Source organism: Tinamus guttatus, unplaced genomic scaffold, assembly GCF_059628265.1.
Source record: "Tinamus guttatus ecotype Peru unplaced genomic scaffold, ASM5962826v1 Tinamus_guttatus_pri_ptg000580l, whole genome shotgun sequence".
Classification (NCBI taxonomy): domain Eukaryota; kingdom Metazoa; phylum Chordata; class Aves; order Tinamiformes; family Tinamidae; genus Tinamus; species Tinamus guttatus.
The window spans coordinates 1,613,169-1,627,134 of NW_028289114.1; the positions used below are offsets into that span (position 1 = coordinate 1,613,169).

Here is a 13,966-nt window from a genome sequence, read left to right on the forward strand (position 1 = left end):
GCAAACCATGAAGCACATTCCCAGCACTACAGAATTGTCTATGCTAGTTTTATACTGTGTCAGGATAGGTTTGTTGTTAGCCTAAATCTGGTGAAGTGAATGTCTAACTTGAGGAGTTCTGGGTGTGGTTCCTACTTTGCCCGTGCGCAGGATGCAGACACTCAACATCACTGGATTCTGAAGCACAGTTGGCTTGGCTAGAACTTACTTTTAGTTGATAGATCCTCCAGATAGTTTCCCTGAGCATGACTGTTAAAGAAACAGTCTGTTTCTGAAGCTGTTTTCACTTAAAAGAGTAATTGGAAAAAAATGGGAAGCATAATAAGCAAAAAACATGGCTTTCAAATACAACTTTAAAACTCTTCTTTACTGCAGATACACTATTTTTCACTCTCAATGCCTCTCAGAAGTGCAATGTCAGCTACACTAGTGGCGTATTTAAAAACTGAGGCTTTAACTTTTTGTGAGTAGTAACTAAATCATTTTTAACAAGAAAACTCCACACAGGTTTAGCTGTTTTCCTTTATTACAACACTGAGTAGCAGGTACATTTTTTGACTGCCTTCAAACTCTCAAGAGAGTTCTAGGAAAAAATTACTTTAAAAAATTATTCTGTCTCATACGAATCACAAAAGTGGTTTTGAATTTAAAAGATGCTTTGACAGGATGGAAGTAGGCAGGAGTAGGAAATGACTATGGTTGTGCCAATTTCCTTGCTTTTGGGCATAGTTGACTGCAATACTTTTTAAAGCTGACACTTATTTTTTAACTTAAGATTTATTTAAGTATATTTTTCCCTTGAATTATTCTACCTGTGACAGGAGGCAAGGATGTTTGTACTATGTAAGTCCTTCTCCCAGGGCCAATAGTGCTGTCTCTCAGGGAAGCACCTTGATCATCCCAGCGGGAGGGAGCACAGCTGGAGGGGTCAGGCTGACGCTTCATTTTTCATAGCTGCTTTGTATTTGCCCCTCATTTCTTTGGGAAGTGGTACAAGAGCAGGGCAGGGAACTTGACCTTCAATTTCACACATGCACTCTCGCAGGTGGTATTTCCTGGGACCAAAAGTTGCAGGGTGTGATAGTTTTTTTCTTTCCTTTTCCTCTTTTTCAAGTGTTTCTCTAAAATGAGAGAGATCCGGTTGTTACTGCCAGCAGTCCCTCTCCCTCCAGCTTCGCTCACTGGAGCACCGGGCATCCAAGCAGGTCCTGCTGTGTGGACTTTATCCGGCCAATAGCCCTCGTCTCTGATAAAATGAAGTCTCTACACACTCATACTATGATGCGCACTCGCCTGTGTTACTTACTTGCTTTTCCCCAAGATTTTTTTAATGTGTTCTGTTATCTCCTTGTTGGTTTTGTCTTCCACATCGACTAAAACTTGTTCTCCGCTGTCTGCCAGAAAAATTTGCACTGTTAGAAGGTGCCCGAGAAGGAGCCTTCCAGCCAGCCCCTTCCCCGAGGCGTGCGGCAGGAAGGGCTCAACGGCCCCGTGCCCCCCGCGCGGCTCCCGTGCCGCTCGGCAGGACAGCGCCCTGGGGCAACCCCGTCGCTGAGCGGCGCTGGGGCCAGAACCCCGCGGGCGGCAGCGGCTTCTCGGGGGAGCAGCGCGATCCTGCCCGACCCGCAGCGGGGCCCGAGGGGAGAGAGGCGGCTCCGACCGCGCCGCCCTCCGGCGGAGCCTCGGCCCGGCCCGGCGGCACCTACCCAGGTAAAAGCGGAGGAAGGGCGAGGGCGTCATGTTCCTGAAAAGCATGATCTGCACCCAGGGGTTCTTGTACTGGATCTGGGGAATGTTGAAAAATACGAACTTCCTGGAAGGAGGAATCGAAGGAGACGCTGGGCCCAGGTAGGTGCAGCCGGGCCCGCCTCCCTGCCCGCGCCGCGCTCACCTCGCGCCCTCGCCGAGCTCGCCCGCTGTGTTGTAGTTCACGGTCATCACCTTCACCGAGCTCTTGAAGATGATGTCGCCCTGGCTGAGGTACTGCAGCGTTCGCCGGATGGGGAAGCGGCCCTTCATCGGCATGGCGCCGGCCGCGTGCGGGAGGCGGAAATGGCGGCTGGCGCCGCCCCGCGGGACAGCCGGGACTGCGGCCGCCTCGCTGAGGGCCCCCCCCCCCCCCCCCGCCGGGCTCCGCGCGCAGCCAGCGCGGGCAGCGACGCGACACGAGGAGCCCAAACGCGTAGGCGGAAAAGAGAGTGGTAAGGGGGGGGGGGGCATTAAAAGGGAGGCGTAAGAAATAACTAGTATCAGTAATTTAATAGAGGAAACCAGCTGAAAGATGGAATAAAACAGAGAGGAAAGGTCTGCAATTTAGCTCCTTGCAAAAAGCTAATCACAGGCTTTTTTTTTTCTAGTTCTCTTTTGTAGTAAGTTTGTATCTTGCTGCAGATTAGTGGGTTTTTTTTTTAACTCTACCGATAAAGTTTTTGCTTTGCTATCACGTTGCAATTGTTAAGTGAAAAATGGCTGTTTTTGTTTGTGCTAACCCATACATCTCTGTCAAGCAGGAAGAATGCATCTTCTGCTGGAGAGAAGTTTCCACAATTCCTTGCATCTATCCCTGGCACAGGCTGGACAGGTGTTGCTCAAGGTACCTCCCACATTTGGCCAGAGCACCATCGTCTCGAGTCCTTGCACCCTTCAGCGTTCCCTGTGCCTGTTTCTTCACTAGAGGCTTTATCGTTCGGTAACGGTCCTAGTGAGCACCCTGGGACACCTGCACAGTCGCTGGTGGCAGAGGATAGATCTATTTGCACGCAGGTGTCACAAAATAAACACCAAGGTCAGCACATGAATTATGCTGCATGGCCGGCTGACCTTGGTGTTCCTGGGAGAAAGCAGGCCCTTCACTGTGCTTGTCTTGTTTGACAAAAAGTGAAACTTTTGTAAAACTGTACAATTTCTACAAACAGCAACAAAAATAAAGTTAACCACCTTCTTTATATAAACAAGTACTTCATATGTACAAAACTCTACTGCTTTGAATACAGAGCCTGTCTTTACTCAGTTACGTGTGTGGAAAGACCCACTGCAACCCCTTAATTTTAAAAGAAGGGGGGTGTTTAGGGTAGAAAAGGGCTGCCCGGTATAAGTGAACAGGTATTTACTAAGAGCTATCTCCTCAGCTATATTTAAGGGGAAAGCAGATGGCTAAAATATGAATGAAAACCTTTAAGAAAAAAAAAATTCCTCAACTTGTTCCGAGAAGTAGCTCCTTGACATTAGTAAGGTTTGTGGGACTGATCTTCTATTAGAACTAGTTAAATCACCAACAAGAATGAAGGGAAAATACCCTTTCCCCTGAAAGACAGTAAATGATCTGTTTGATTCTTGTTTCAGAATAAATGAAATGAAACTAAAAATAAAATCAAGAATGCATTTATATTTGTGATTCACTTTAATAGTATAAACCTCATTTAGGTAGTAATATTAAGCCACAACAATATAATGCCACATTTAAACAGCATTTAATAAAATGCATAAGCTAATCATGCACTGCAATACTCTATATACAAACACGACAATGCAAATTCCTCTTCATGACTGAGGACATTGATCAGATATAAAATTCAGATAAAAAAACATGCTACTATTTTTAAATGCCATCATATATACAACGCTGATTTCACAAAAGAAGCTGTGAGAAATGAACAACTTCTGAGAGGTTTTAAATCTGAAATTAAAATACAGTTACATAAACAACAGCTTTCTAAATGATGATGAAGAGACTTCCAGAAAATACCCCAAGGAATTAAGGTTGATAATTTCCTTTTTGAAGGAAAAAAAAGGGGGGGGCAGGGATATTTTTGTATGAGCTGAGAACTTTCTGGTATGCCAAATACATACAGCACTCATACAATGTGCAGTTTTCCGTTACAGAGCTGTTCGAACGCTGGCTTACAATGTGTTTTGGAGAGGAATTATAAAAATATTCCTACATATTGCATATAAATGTTATCATACGTGGATTTAAAGTTATGCCAGTAATGTTTTCCTTATAAAGAATAGTCTTTTATTTGAAGTTTATTCAGTCCAACATTTAATTCAATAAAAAACATTTTAATATGGACTTGTACCTGCTTTATCACTTATCTAAGATCTTTTTTAAACGTACAAGAAAGCAATTATTCCTAGGTATTGGCTACCTGACAATAAGCATGGTTCTCAGACTTTAGTTTCCTGTGATAAATAGAGAGCTGATCTCACATTCCACATTTGCTGTAAAATATTGCAGCATTTCCTTTATTCCTACTTGTATTGTGAAGCACAAAATACACTCAAATTTAAATAATTCAAATGCATATATAAGCACATTCACAATCTCAAAATATGTTCATTTTCTAAATTCACAGTTTATTTTTTTTAAATAGATTCTATGCTCACCTCTACCCCAGTCCATTTCTCAATCTTTAAAAATGCTACTACAGTAGAGTAACATTTTAAGACATTTGGGTTTCTACTCTGCTTTTAACAAATATTATTCAGACAGTATTGATTGTCATGACACTAATGAAGGATCATCAGGCCCAGGAATTCCTGCCCTTAATTTATATGGGGAATTTCCTGCTGAAGATCTCAGAAATAAGGCTTGAAATGTCAAAAACAAAACACAAAAATGTGTTTTACAGATTCTCTATTTAAAATGAAAGCTTGCAAAAGCCTACTGAACAATACTGCAAGAAACACAGAATGTTCTTAGCATTCTTCATAGTACAGGATTTACAACCCAAGGGCCTAACTCTGCAAGAGACTTCTGCTCCCCCTTTGAGTAAGAAACTGACATTATTTTAATTTGTGTCTGCTCATCTGCTTAAACATACACAAGTCTTTACCACATTGATTCCATCAGGTGGAAATAAATGCTCAGAAACACTGTATCACTTTCTTAATGGGACATAAACAAAGACATGCTAACTACTCTCATAAAACTTTGTTTTTTTGAGGTTAATACTTTTACAGGCTTCCTATGCCACTCCAAGTGGTCAGAAAGGAAAAGGATAATTTTGATAATTTAAGTGTTGAATACTCCCTCTATAGACAGTATAAATCTTATTTCAAGTCTAATTCTATGAATGCTTGTGTGTCTAGTTCCCGCTGTAAACAGAGGAAGCTTCATGGAAACTGCAGTTTCAGGAAAGGAGAAAATGTGCAAATGAATGTTATCCTGACAGCTAAAGAAACTAATCAGTTTTGTTTTCTTTAAACTACAAAAGAGAGAATAACTTTAGAAAATGAATCCTACTAACAATTTTTCAAATTGATGAGAAAGAGAAGCCATGATCTAGGAAGTAAAAACTAGAGTTGGTAAAAGAATGGGAAGATGATGAAGGCTTAATAATACTAGAAATAGTTATCAGTGGCTCAGATGTTTCATTCAAATCAAAAACTAAATTTAGAAAAAAACTTTTAAGATAGGAGAAAATTCAATTTTTTGAATTAAAGAATAAATTAACTTGAACAAATAAAAATATTAGATTGTAAAAACTGTAGATATATAACTGAAATGCCCTGTGAAAATTGTAAGGAAGTCTTGATGGTCATAAACTACTTATGAACTCCTATTTAACTATCATTCTAACAGGAATGTAATTATTTCACTAAACAGAAAACAATTTAATTAACAGTATAATTTCATGCTATTGTTATGGAAATACGACAAGTGATTTTTAAAATGGCAACCATTACATCCTATTCTGTCTGTTACTGTTCAACAAAAACAGGGCAATTTGTTCTTCTAGTTATTCACTGCTGAAGACTTAAAACAGTCCACTTACCAAGTTTCACTGTGAAATAAAACTTCACAAAAAAACTTATCTAGGAAGGCTGGAAGAGAATGAGTGTATATTGACAATGGAGAGGTAATATTCTATTTACGAATGTGAACTATTTATGTGAATTAATTTACTTAACATTGATTTTATAGGTTCTGTTAGCTCTTCACTGGTTGACTTCAACAGAGCAAGTGAGAAAAGATACAGAAAATAATCTAGAAGACTCAAATAGAAAATAATCTAGAAGACTCAAAGACTCAAATGTATTTGTCAGTACTGAACACAAAATACCAAATTCAAGATGGGCTTAAAAAAAAGGTGCAAAGCTCTGAAGTTCATGGGGATGCATCTCTTAAGTGAGAGCTTAATTTGGACCAAGAAATGAAAACTAGGAAGCTCCGGATTAGCAAATCAATGAAAAGCTTTCACATGTAGAACAGTATGAATACATGGCTACATATCTGTACATATGTACACACTTTCACTGCATTCTATACACTGTACATAGCATATTTAGACAGATATAAACACATATACATTCAGACACACACACACAATATATACATTATTAGCTGTTCGAGTGAGTTATAGCACTGAATATGAAGAAATGAAGTGGTGGGAGGCAAAAAATATAAATGTATAAAAATCTGTCAAAGCCTTTAAAAACGGGAGAGAAAAAAGGCATAATTTTAATAATAAGCTTTTTTAAAAGCATTTCTGTAACTCACAGGATAAAACACGCTATGAGACCTATGGAACATTATGACAGTATTATCCATGATAAACTTAGCATGACTTCACAACAGAAAGCTCTGAAATAAGATAATTCTGTGGTCTACTGTTTGCCAAATCTAAATATATTAGAGAATTTAAACTTTAAGGAGAACACGACTTGCAGCTTCAGTTTATTTATTTGTTTTGGCACAAATTTCAGATTTAATGTTGGATCTGCAGCAGGATTGTATCATAATTTAACAGGAGGAATTACAGCATCTTTAGTCAAACGCTAAACCTGAACGTAAACCGAAGGAGTTTACTGTTAAAATGACCCAGCAACTTTAGAATTAAAAGACACAGAAAGTCATTATTTTAATTTTACTGCCTTTTGTTGATAAACTTCATGTAAAGCTGTTTTTTTTTTTTAATCCTTTTTTTGTCCATCAAGATCCAGTAGATTCTGATAATTTAACCATCCCCGGCCTCTTCTCTGTAGAAGAATCATGACCTCCTTTTGCTGAATCTACCTGGATACTTCTGGAGGTGCTAAGACCTCCTGTGTGCTGCTGGAAGAGCAGGTCTGTGCTTACTAAAGCAAACCACTACCGAAGTTGTTCTGCTGTTTATGGCAAGTGGGACAGATGAGAGCCTACCTGTTACTCTCCTCCCAGTATTTCTGTTTTTTTCTTGGTGTGGACGGGACAGGACACAAACCTATCCTACTTTTGCTCTCTAAATAGTAAGTGAACAAGAGGAGAAGTATTTCCAATGAAAGAACAAAGATCGTTAAAAAAATACACAGAGAGAGATATAATTTTGTTTTCCCTGAGGGACGTGGTCCTACAGGTATTTGCTGATACACCTGGTCTTTAATCATTAAGCAGCATTTGTATTACGGATAGCTGGTTCCTTGTATAATACACAGACATCCCAAGGTAACTGCAGTCAGCAGCAGCTGAAGCCACAGTATGCTCTAGAACTGGACAATCAAGTTATCAGAGTTCTCGGAGTCCAATTTGTTAAAATGTTTACCAGACATGACTGCGTGTTTGACTTGCCATTTTTACTGCTCTCATTGGCCTATTTAGATAGGGCTCCTCACTGCTGCAGCTTTTGCAGAAGGCTCCTCTGGTCACTGCTTGTTTAGCAGCATCCTCACCATGGTATGTTCGCCTTTCTAGGCTAAACTGTACCCTGATACTATTGCCCCTAATGTTACATGGTGATCGTTAAAATTATCCTTTGCGAATTAAATGACAGGTAAACAGGGAAGAATCCTAACTACCCTCCTCCTTTCACATGGGCAGGAACATATACTGGCATATTTAGTATCTTGCCAATGTCATCCACGAAGCCTATACACCGTGCAAACATTTAAAGTGTTTTACAGTCACTGTCAAAGAAAAAACATGTTTTAGAATAAGTTCCGAGGAGGCTGTTTTGGCCTGGAAGCTGCAGATACGACACTTTTCTCCCTATTGCACCTTTGCTAAAGAGCAAAGTCAAGACAGTGCAGGGGCCAGCTGTTTTCAGTACAGGAATCCCCTTCAGTCAGTGCTATTCACTGGAGGCCTTTTGGCTACTCTGTGGTCGATGTGTTTCAGAAATGATAGGGAAAACAAACTTTTACTAAGTGATACCAAGTAATAAGCAGCGACTAACAAGTTTTATGCCTCGGAGCACTCTGAAATCCAAGCTTCCTTAACAATCTATCATTTTGAGGCAGCTAAAGTATGGTCTTGTATATCTCTTCTCAAACTTTTTAAAAATCCTTGGAGTTCATTCTCTTTCCTCTCCCAGCCGTTTTGCACAAGAATAATTCCACCGATACTGAAAGCATTAGATCTAACCTAAAACCAATGTTAATGAGCAGAAAAACTTGGTTTTTGCAAGTAGTCTTAGTGCTGTGTCTTATAAATCCCATGTGAGTAAAATAAAGGAAATAAAGGAAAGTTTGCTTTTTTCCCCAACATAAATGCAATAAAAAGCATTAGTACAAAGCTAACCCCAAATGCCCCACAGAGTTTTTGATCATTATTCCTCTGTATTTGCAAGATCCTAATCCAACTCCTCCTCAAAAGAAACAGGAAAACAAATAGATCATGTCCTTCTGTTGACTCGTTATCACCCCTACGTGCCACAGCTCCAGTCTGTACAGAATTCTAACACTGGTCTGAATTATTACTGATGTGCACATGTATTCAAGTCAGATAGCTCTAATCAGATGTTTTGGCACTGTTTTTCTACCAAGTTAAGATATTTTAAATTACCAGAAGTAATTTAAAGTACCAGAAACAGGACCTAGAAAATGATGGAGAGTATAAATTTTAGGCACTAAGTAAAGCTTTGGTGAGATGTCACTTTTCTTAGAATCAACCTCAGACTATGGTTCTTTGGCTTCTAGTTTTGTAAAGAATCTGGCCTTGAAGACAGGCCTTCATGGAGAGAGGGGGAAAAAAAGCATCTTTTTCCACACTTAAAATAAAAAAACACCCTGTTTCAACAGTTTTGTTAAAATAAAAATGAATAATTCTCTTCCATGCTCACAAGCAGAACTTTGCCCTTGCAGAAAAAGAAATAAAGTAAAACGTTAAAAGCAAGCTAGTGAGATTAGTCTGTTACTATTTTCCACTCACTAAGGGTAAAGGGAACCTCAAAATGACGTGCCCTACATTATTCACGCTGTATTTTTTGCAGTAATGATAACCACTTCTCTTTAGCAACACAGGGGGATTACATGGATTCAGAATTTATGGGGTAGCCAAACTGCAAACTAGGTTAAATGGTATCCAAAGATAGTTTAAAACTCACTTGAGGCTCAGCCATATCATAGGTGATTCTACCTTCATCATGCTAGGATGGCCTGAATACCCAGTCACCAGAAGTGGCTGAAAATAATGCCAAAGATCTTCACAGGCCAAGAACAACTTGGTGAAGCCCATTTTCCTTAGCTATGCCTTTTTTTATTGCTATTATATGAACACTTAAAACTGAGAGCAGAAAGAATCCCTTCATCAGTTCTGTGCTTCTGGGATGTCCATCTCCTATTAATGGTAAATGGAAGAGATGAAGATTTCTTTAAAGCAATTAAAATAGCTTCCCTGATAGATTGCACTTGAAATTTAGTGCAAAGGAGCCCTACTGCATTGGAGAATATGGTTTATAATGTTAACATGGCAATGTTTTAAGTGATTTATTTCAGTGTCTGTCAATAGCATGCCAAATCTTTGACTCATTTTTATGGTAGTCCTCAAGTAGCATGTGAGAAAGAAGTGTAAGATTATTTTTCACATCTGCCTTATTATTTATAACTTACATTCAAATACTAAAAACATTTTAGATCCCGAATGTTTCTGAAATTGTGAGATCCACCATCAGTTGTCAAAATTTCTACAATCCAAACTGTTTACTCTGTGCATCAACATAGTACTGTTTTTCTATCAGCATTGGGACTAGACTAGGTTAGCTTTGACTAATGTAACCCAGAAAATCATGCTGAAGATGTTACACAGAAAGAAACTTTATAGATGTCAGGTGATAATACATATCTATTAAATGCATTCATGATATTTCAAAAAATAATTTCTAGATATGGTTTGCCTTGCAATACCTCATTTACAAAAAGTAACATTTTACCCTAGATAGGTACTTTGTTGCTAATGCCTCAATTAATTTTTAAGTTCTATACCCTTAAAACAGGGACTTCACATCCAAGGTCCTGACACAATCACACAAGAAATGACACTGCAATACAACAGCTAGTACAACATTCTGCATTCCAGTTGACCTGATATTCAGTATATGGGTCTTTTCTTCACATAAAAAATATGACAATTTCACTTGCTATAGCAAAAGCTCAGAGAAAAAGTGAAACATTACTGTTCTCTGCATTTAGAATGGGCTCTCTGTAACAACCTCTTAAAAACAGAAATTTCTGAGTGTTATAACTACGGTGATTAGAAAAAAAATTAATGTACTCAGAAGCTAAAATTTCATTGCCTTCCTTTTCACAAGTGTTACAAACGTAAGCCTGCAAATGAGAATGACATTACTACATTAGGAGCCTCATCAAAATTGCTTAAGGACTTTTTCAGACCTTTAAATTCAGACCTTTAAAAGATACAAACATCAACCTTCTAAATCAACATTAACATAAGTAAATCAAAAGTGCTGAATTTATCATTAGATTTTTGTCATGTAAAAATATATAAGAAAATGCCTCTGCTGTAGAAATCACTAATTAATGTTTCTAATAAGCCATAATCTGATGAAGGAATAATTGCTGTGATTTCAAAAAAAATTTTGAACGATGAATTTGATATTTGAATGTTAATAAATTATACTAAAATGAAAGCAATGTTATCAGGAAATGGTCAGTACAAGAAAAACGTGGTAATGTCTCACTACTCAAAACAATTTTAAAAGAAGTTCATTGCTGTATCAACCATAAACTGCAATTCTTTGTGACCGAGTGTAAATCACAACTAAAACTCAGTTTCGAACTGAGTCATGCGAAGATGGAGAGCTTTGCAAAGGAAGAAATGCTCAGTCCTCAGGGAAGGATGGTGAGGAAGAACTTTATAATACAGTCCTGCTGACAGCTAGAGGTTCTGAACATTTTGTGTTTTAAATTGTAACTTTGGCTAGATGGTGAATATGGAGTGGAGGAGCAAATTTGAAAACACACCAAGTGTACTCAAAGAGCATTACGCAGCTCTAATTGAAAAAGACTGTTTCCCCAGCTAATGACAAATTTTCCTACAATCAAAAGGTATCCTACTAGAGTATATGTCAGGACTGTGTAAACATCTGCATCAGGCTGAGTAGATACTTTAAGGAATCTTGAATATTTCGTTGTCACTGCAGCAAGAAACTCAAATTCTATCTTCTAGTTTGGGTAATTTTCATAGCACGTCACGGTCCCTATGCTTATACCATGCTTTTAATCATGGCTGCACTGATTTAATATAATGACACAAAATGTGGAAGTTTGAGTTAAGAATCCACATTATTTAATGCATAAGATGAGAATAAGTGATTTTTTGCAGAATAAATGATTGTCTCCTGTAGCATTCTACATTTTCACAGAAATCACTAGCATTTTTACTAAAGACATACACAACTTTATTTTCCCTACTTATAAGCAGGATGTTGATGACATTATCGCTTTGACAAGAAGTGCTTACAAAGTGCTAATATCATACCCTGGCAATTATTAGATATTAATTCCAAGGACATTTTTTAAATATATACATATTGTTCTTTTACTTTTAAAGTAATTTCATTACTTATCTCCCATATTATAAAACTCTATTTTTAACCACCAATAATTTCTAAATACAAAGCATGTTAAAAGTATGTTCAGTAATCTAAAGCCTTTTGAATGAAAGGCATCAGAAACATTCCTTGTGGCAGAAAAGGTCCTAATTACAGGTCATTTAAAAGCTGCTTAAATTTTGTCTAAGTCAGCAGACAAACAAGAAGAAATCTGGTAGGAAATTAAGTAACAAGTTAGAAATATCTGTACATACCCAACTGTTATTCTTTTAACTTCTTTCTCTTAAATGTATGTTTTTATGAAAATTATTTTGATCCAAAGTGTATTGTTCCCACTATGCAGACGTGCCAGTTATTTGACCATTATACTCTGCTGTTTCCATTTTGAGAATGTAGGGGATTATGCTGTCAATTGGAACATTTCCAATGAGACCAGTAAAAAACAGTTCCTCAGTAATGCTAGAGCTCATCAGCCTAAGTGCTGGCAGGCGAACTAGAATCCGGGCTAGCCTGAAAAAAGAAGTTCAGTGAATTATAAATACAAATAATGCAAGTTTAAAATATCCTGTGTCTAAAGAATTGTTTTTGCATTTATTATCATCATAACTCATGAAGGGGAGTAAAGAGGCAATTAAAGTTAATTTAGCTAGTATGAAAAAATGGTTACTTTTCTATACTGCAAGAGAAATGAAAATCCTCCATCTTTCTTAGTGGTTCTCCAGGGAAAAGGCCATTAACATAAAAATGTGTATGTACAAACATATAGTTCTCCTGGTCTGCTTCTGAAATTCCTAGATCTGGAAGAACTTCATAATTCAGGATCGTGTTGAGACCATTATTCACACCAATTAAAATATTTAGACAATTTTAAGAGAAAAATTCTTAATGAGAATGTAAATCATGAACAGCATAATTCTTGTTGCTAGCAACTTAATGACAAACCAGTCAGAGACACTGGCTATGTATAAAAGGGAATAAGAGAATCTGCTTCTAATGAGAAAAGGAATTTGGAGGGTTCTGCTTTATTCTTACATATTTTCAAATATATATCATACATAGGTTTTCATGTATTAGTATGCTAACAGATATGCAATATGAAGAAGTGATCACATTGCACTTCTGGCCTTTTAGTGCATTTTAAAAACAGAACAATTTTGCAAATATATCTATTGTGTTTACACAGTAGATATACACCACAAAGGTGAAAATAAATTAATTTCCTGAACCATAGGCAAGTAATAGCAAACTTTAGGCAGGGCTGAACAAAGACCTCTGAAGGACACTTGAGCATTTGTGGAAAAAGTATGTAAGCCCTTTTGTAAACATGAGAGGAAAACTGCAGAAAGATTCAAGCCATCTCACCATTTTTTTGAAAGCTGTAACCTTTTTGCTTCAATCTGAATTTATGTCAGCATTCAGTTGCTCAGAAATAATCTATTTGTATTTTAAGTTCATCTACGGATGAGCATAGGGGAATAAACAACATTGATTAAAGTATGGAAAAGTTTTAGGGCTGTGGCTGATTTTCTTCCCTGAATCATTACTAAAAACAATAAGTGAATATAACAAATCCGTTTTTTTTTTTTTTTTTAATGGTATAAATTTTCTTGCTCTCTTGCACAAATTGCTTATGGAAGGAATATATGCCCACCTCCACTCCAGTATAAAGACTGAATAAATGATCAAAGTATTGATACAACATCATATCTACCAGGGTGTTTGTAACTATATAACTAGGAATCCTGATATGCCATCTCTTGACCCAGTGTTAACACCCTCTCCCCATTCTTTAAAAAATGCTACACTACCATCATTCATTGTTTAACAGTAAAGGATTGCATGCTTCTTCCACAAGAAGGTTACTTTCACAAGAAAAGAAATTATAGGATAGATTACTACAGAGTGGCTAGAATTTCCCTTCTGGCACTGTGAATCATTGTGACAGTGAAGCTGAAAAATAATGAGCTTAGATAGAGAGAAAAAAAGGAAAAAAAAAAAACGGGGGGGGGCGGGCAGGGATAATTATTTCCGGCAAGTAGTGAGCAAGAACAGATGAGGGTTGACCAAACAAATTAGATACTTTCAAACAGAAATCCTCAGAAATAAATATGGGGGCAAAGGAAAGGAGGAAGTGAGAATTTATTATAAACAGAAGAGACTTAGTGACTGTTCCCCAAATGTAACCCTTAATTTTCAAT

At 37.6% G+C, this 13,966-nt stretch overlaps 2 protein-coding genes and 1 long non-coding RNA gene across 5 annotated transcripts in view; all 3 read right to left on the minus strand.

Annotated features, from left to right (window-relative positions):
- Nucleotides 1-854: 854 nt before the first annotated feature.
- Nucleotides 855-2,072, minus strand: MRPS25 (mitochondrial ribosomal protein S25). The gene is made up of 4 exons (XM_088534601.1): nucleotides 1,892-2,072; nucleotides 1,707-1,813; nucleotides 1,307-1,394; nucleotides 855-1,121 (listed from the first exon to the last, which is right to left on the minus strand). Exons 1-4 carry the CDS (start codon nucleotides 2,023-2,025, stop codon nucleotides 929-931), a joined length of 522 nt encoding a protein of 173 aa, XP_088390727.1. The 5' UTR covers nucleotides 2,026-2,072; the 3' UTR covers nucleotides 855-928.
- Nucleotides 2,073-6,035: 3,963 nt separating this feature from the next.
- Nucleotides 6,036-6,331, minus strand: LOC148592491 (uncharacterized). The gene is made up of 2 exons (XR_015913927.1): nucleotides 6,150-6,331; nucleotides 6,036-6,080 (listed from the first exon to the last, which is right to left on the minus strand). It is a non-coding gene; the product is annotated as an uncharacterized LOC148592491 (long non-coding RNA).
- Nucleotides 6,332-11,845: 5,514 nt separating this feature from the next.
- Nucleotides 11,846-13,966, minus strand: part of NR2C2 (nuclear receptor subfamily 2 group C member 2) — a 30,453-nt gene continuing 28,332 nt past the window's right edge. For all 3 annotated transcript variants that reach the window (XM_088534652.1, XM_088534653.1, XM_088534651.1), the window contains one exon: nucleotides 11,846-12,278. In XM_088534652.1, coding sequence (XP_088390778.1) covers nucleotides 12,104-12,278 — 175 coding nt within the window. In that variant the 3' untranslated portion in view covers nucleotides 11,846-12,103. The remainder of the gene's footprint in view (nucleotides 12,279-13,966) is intronic.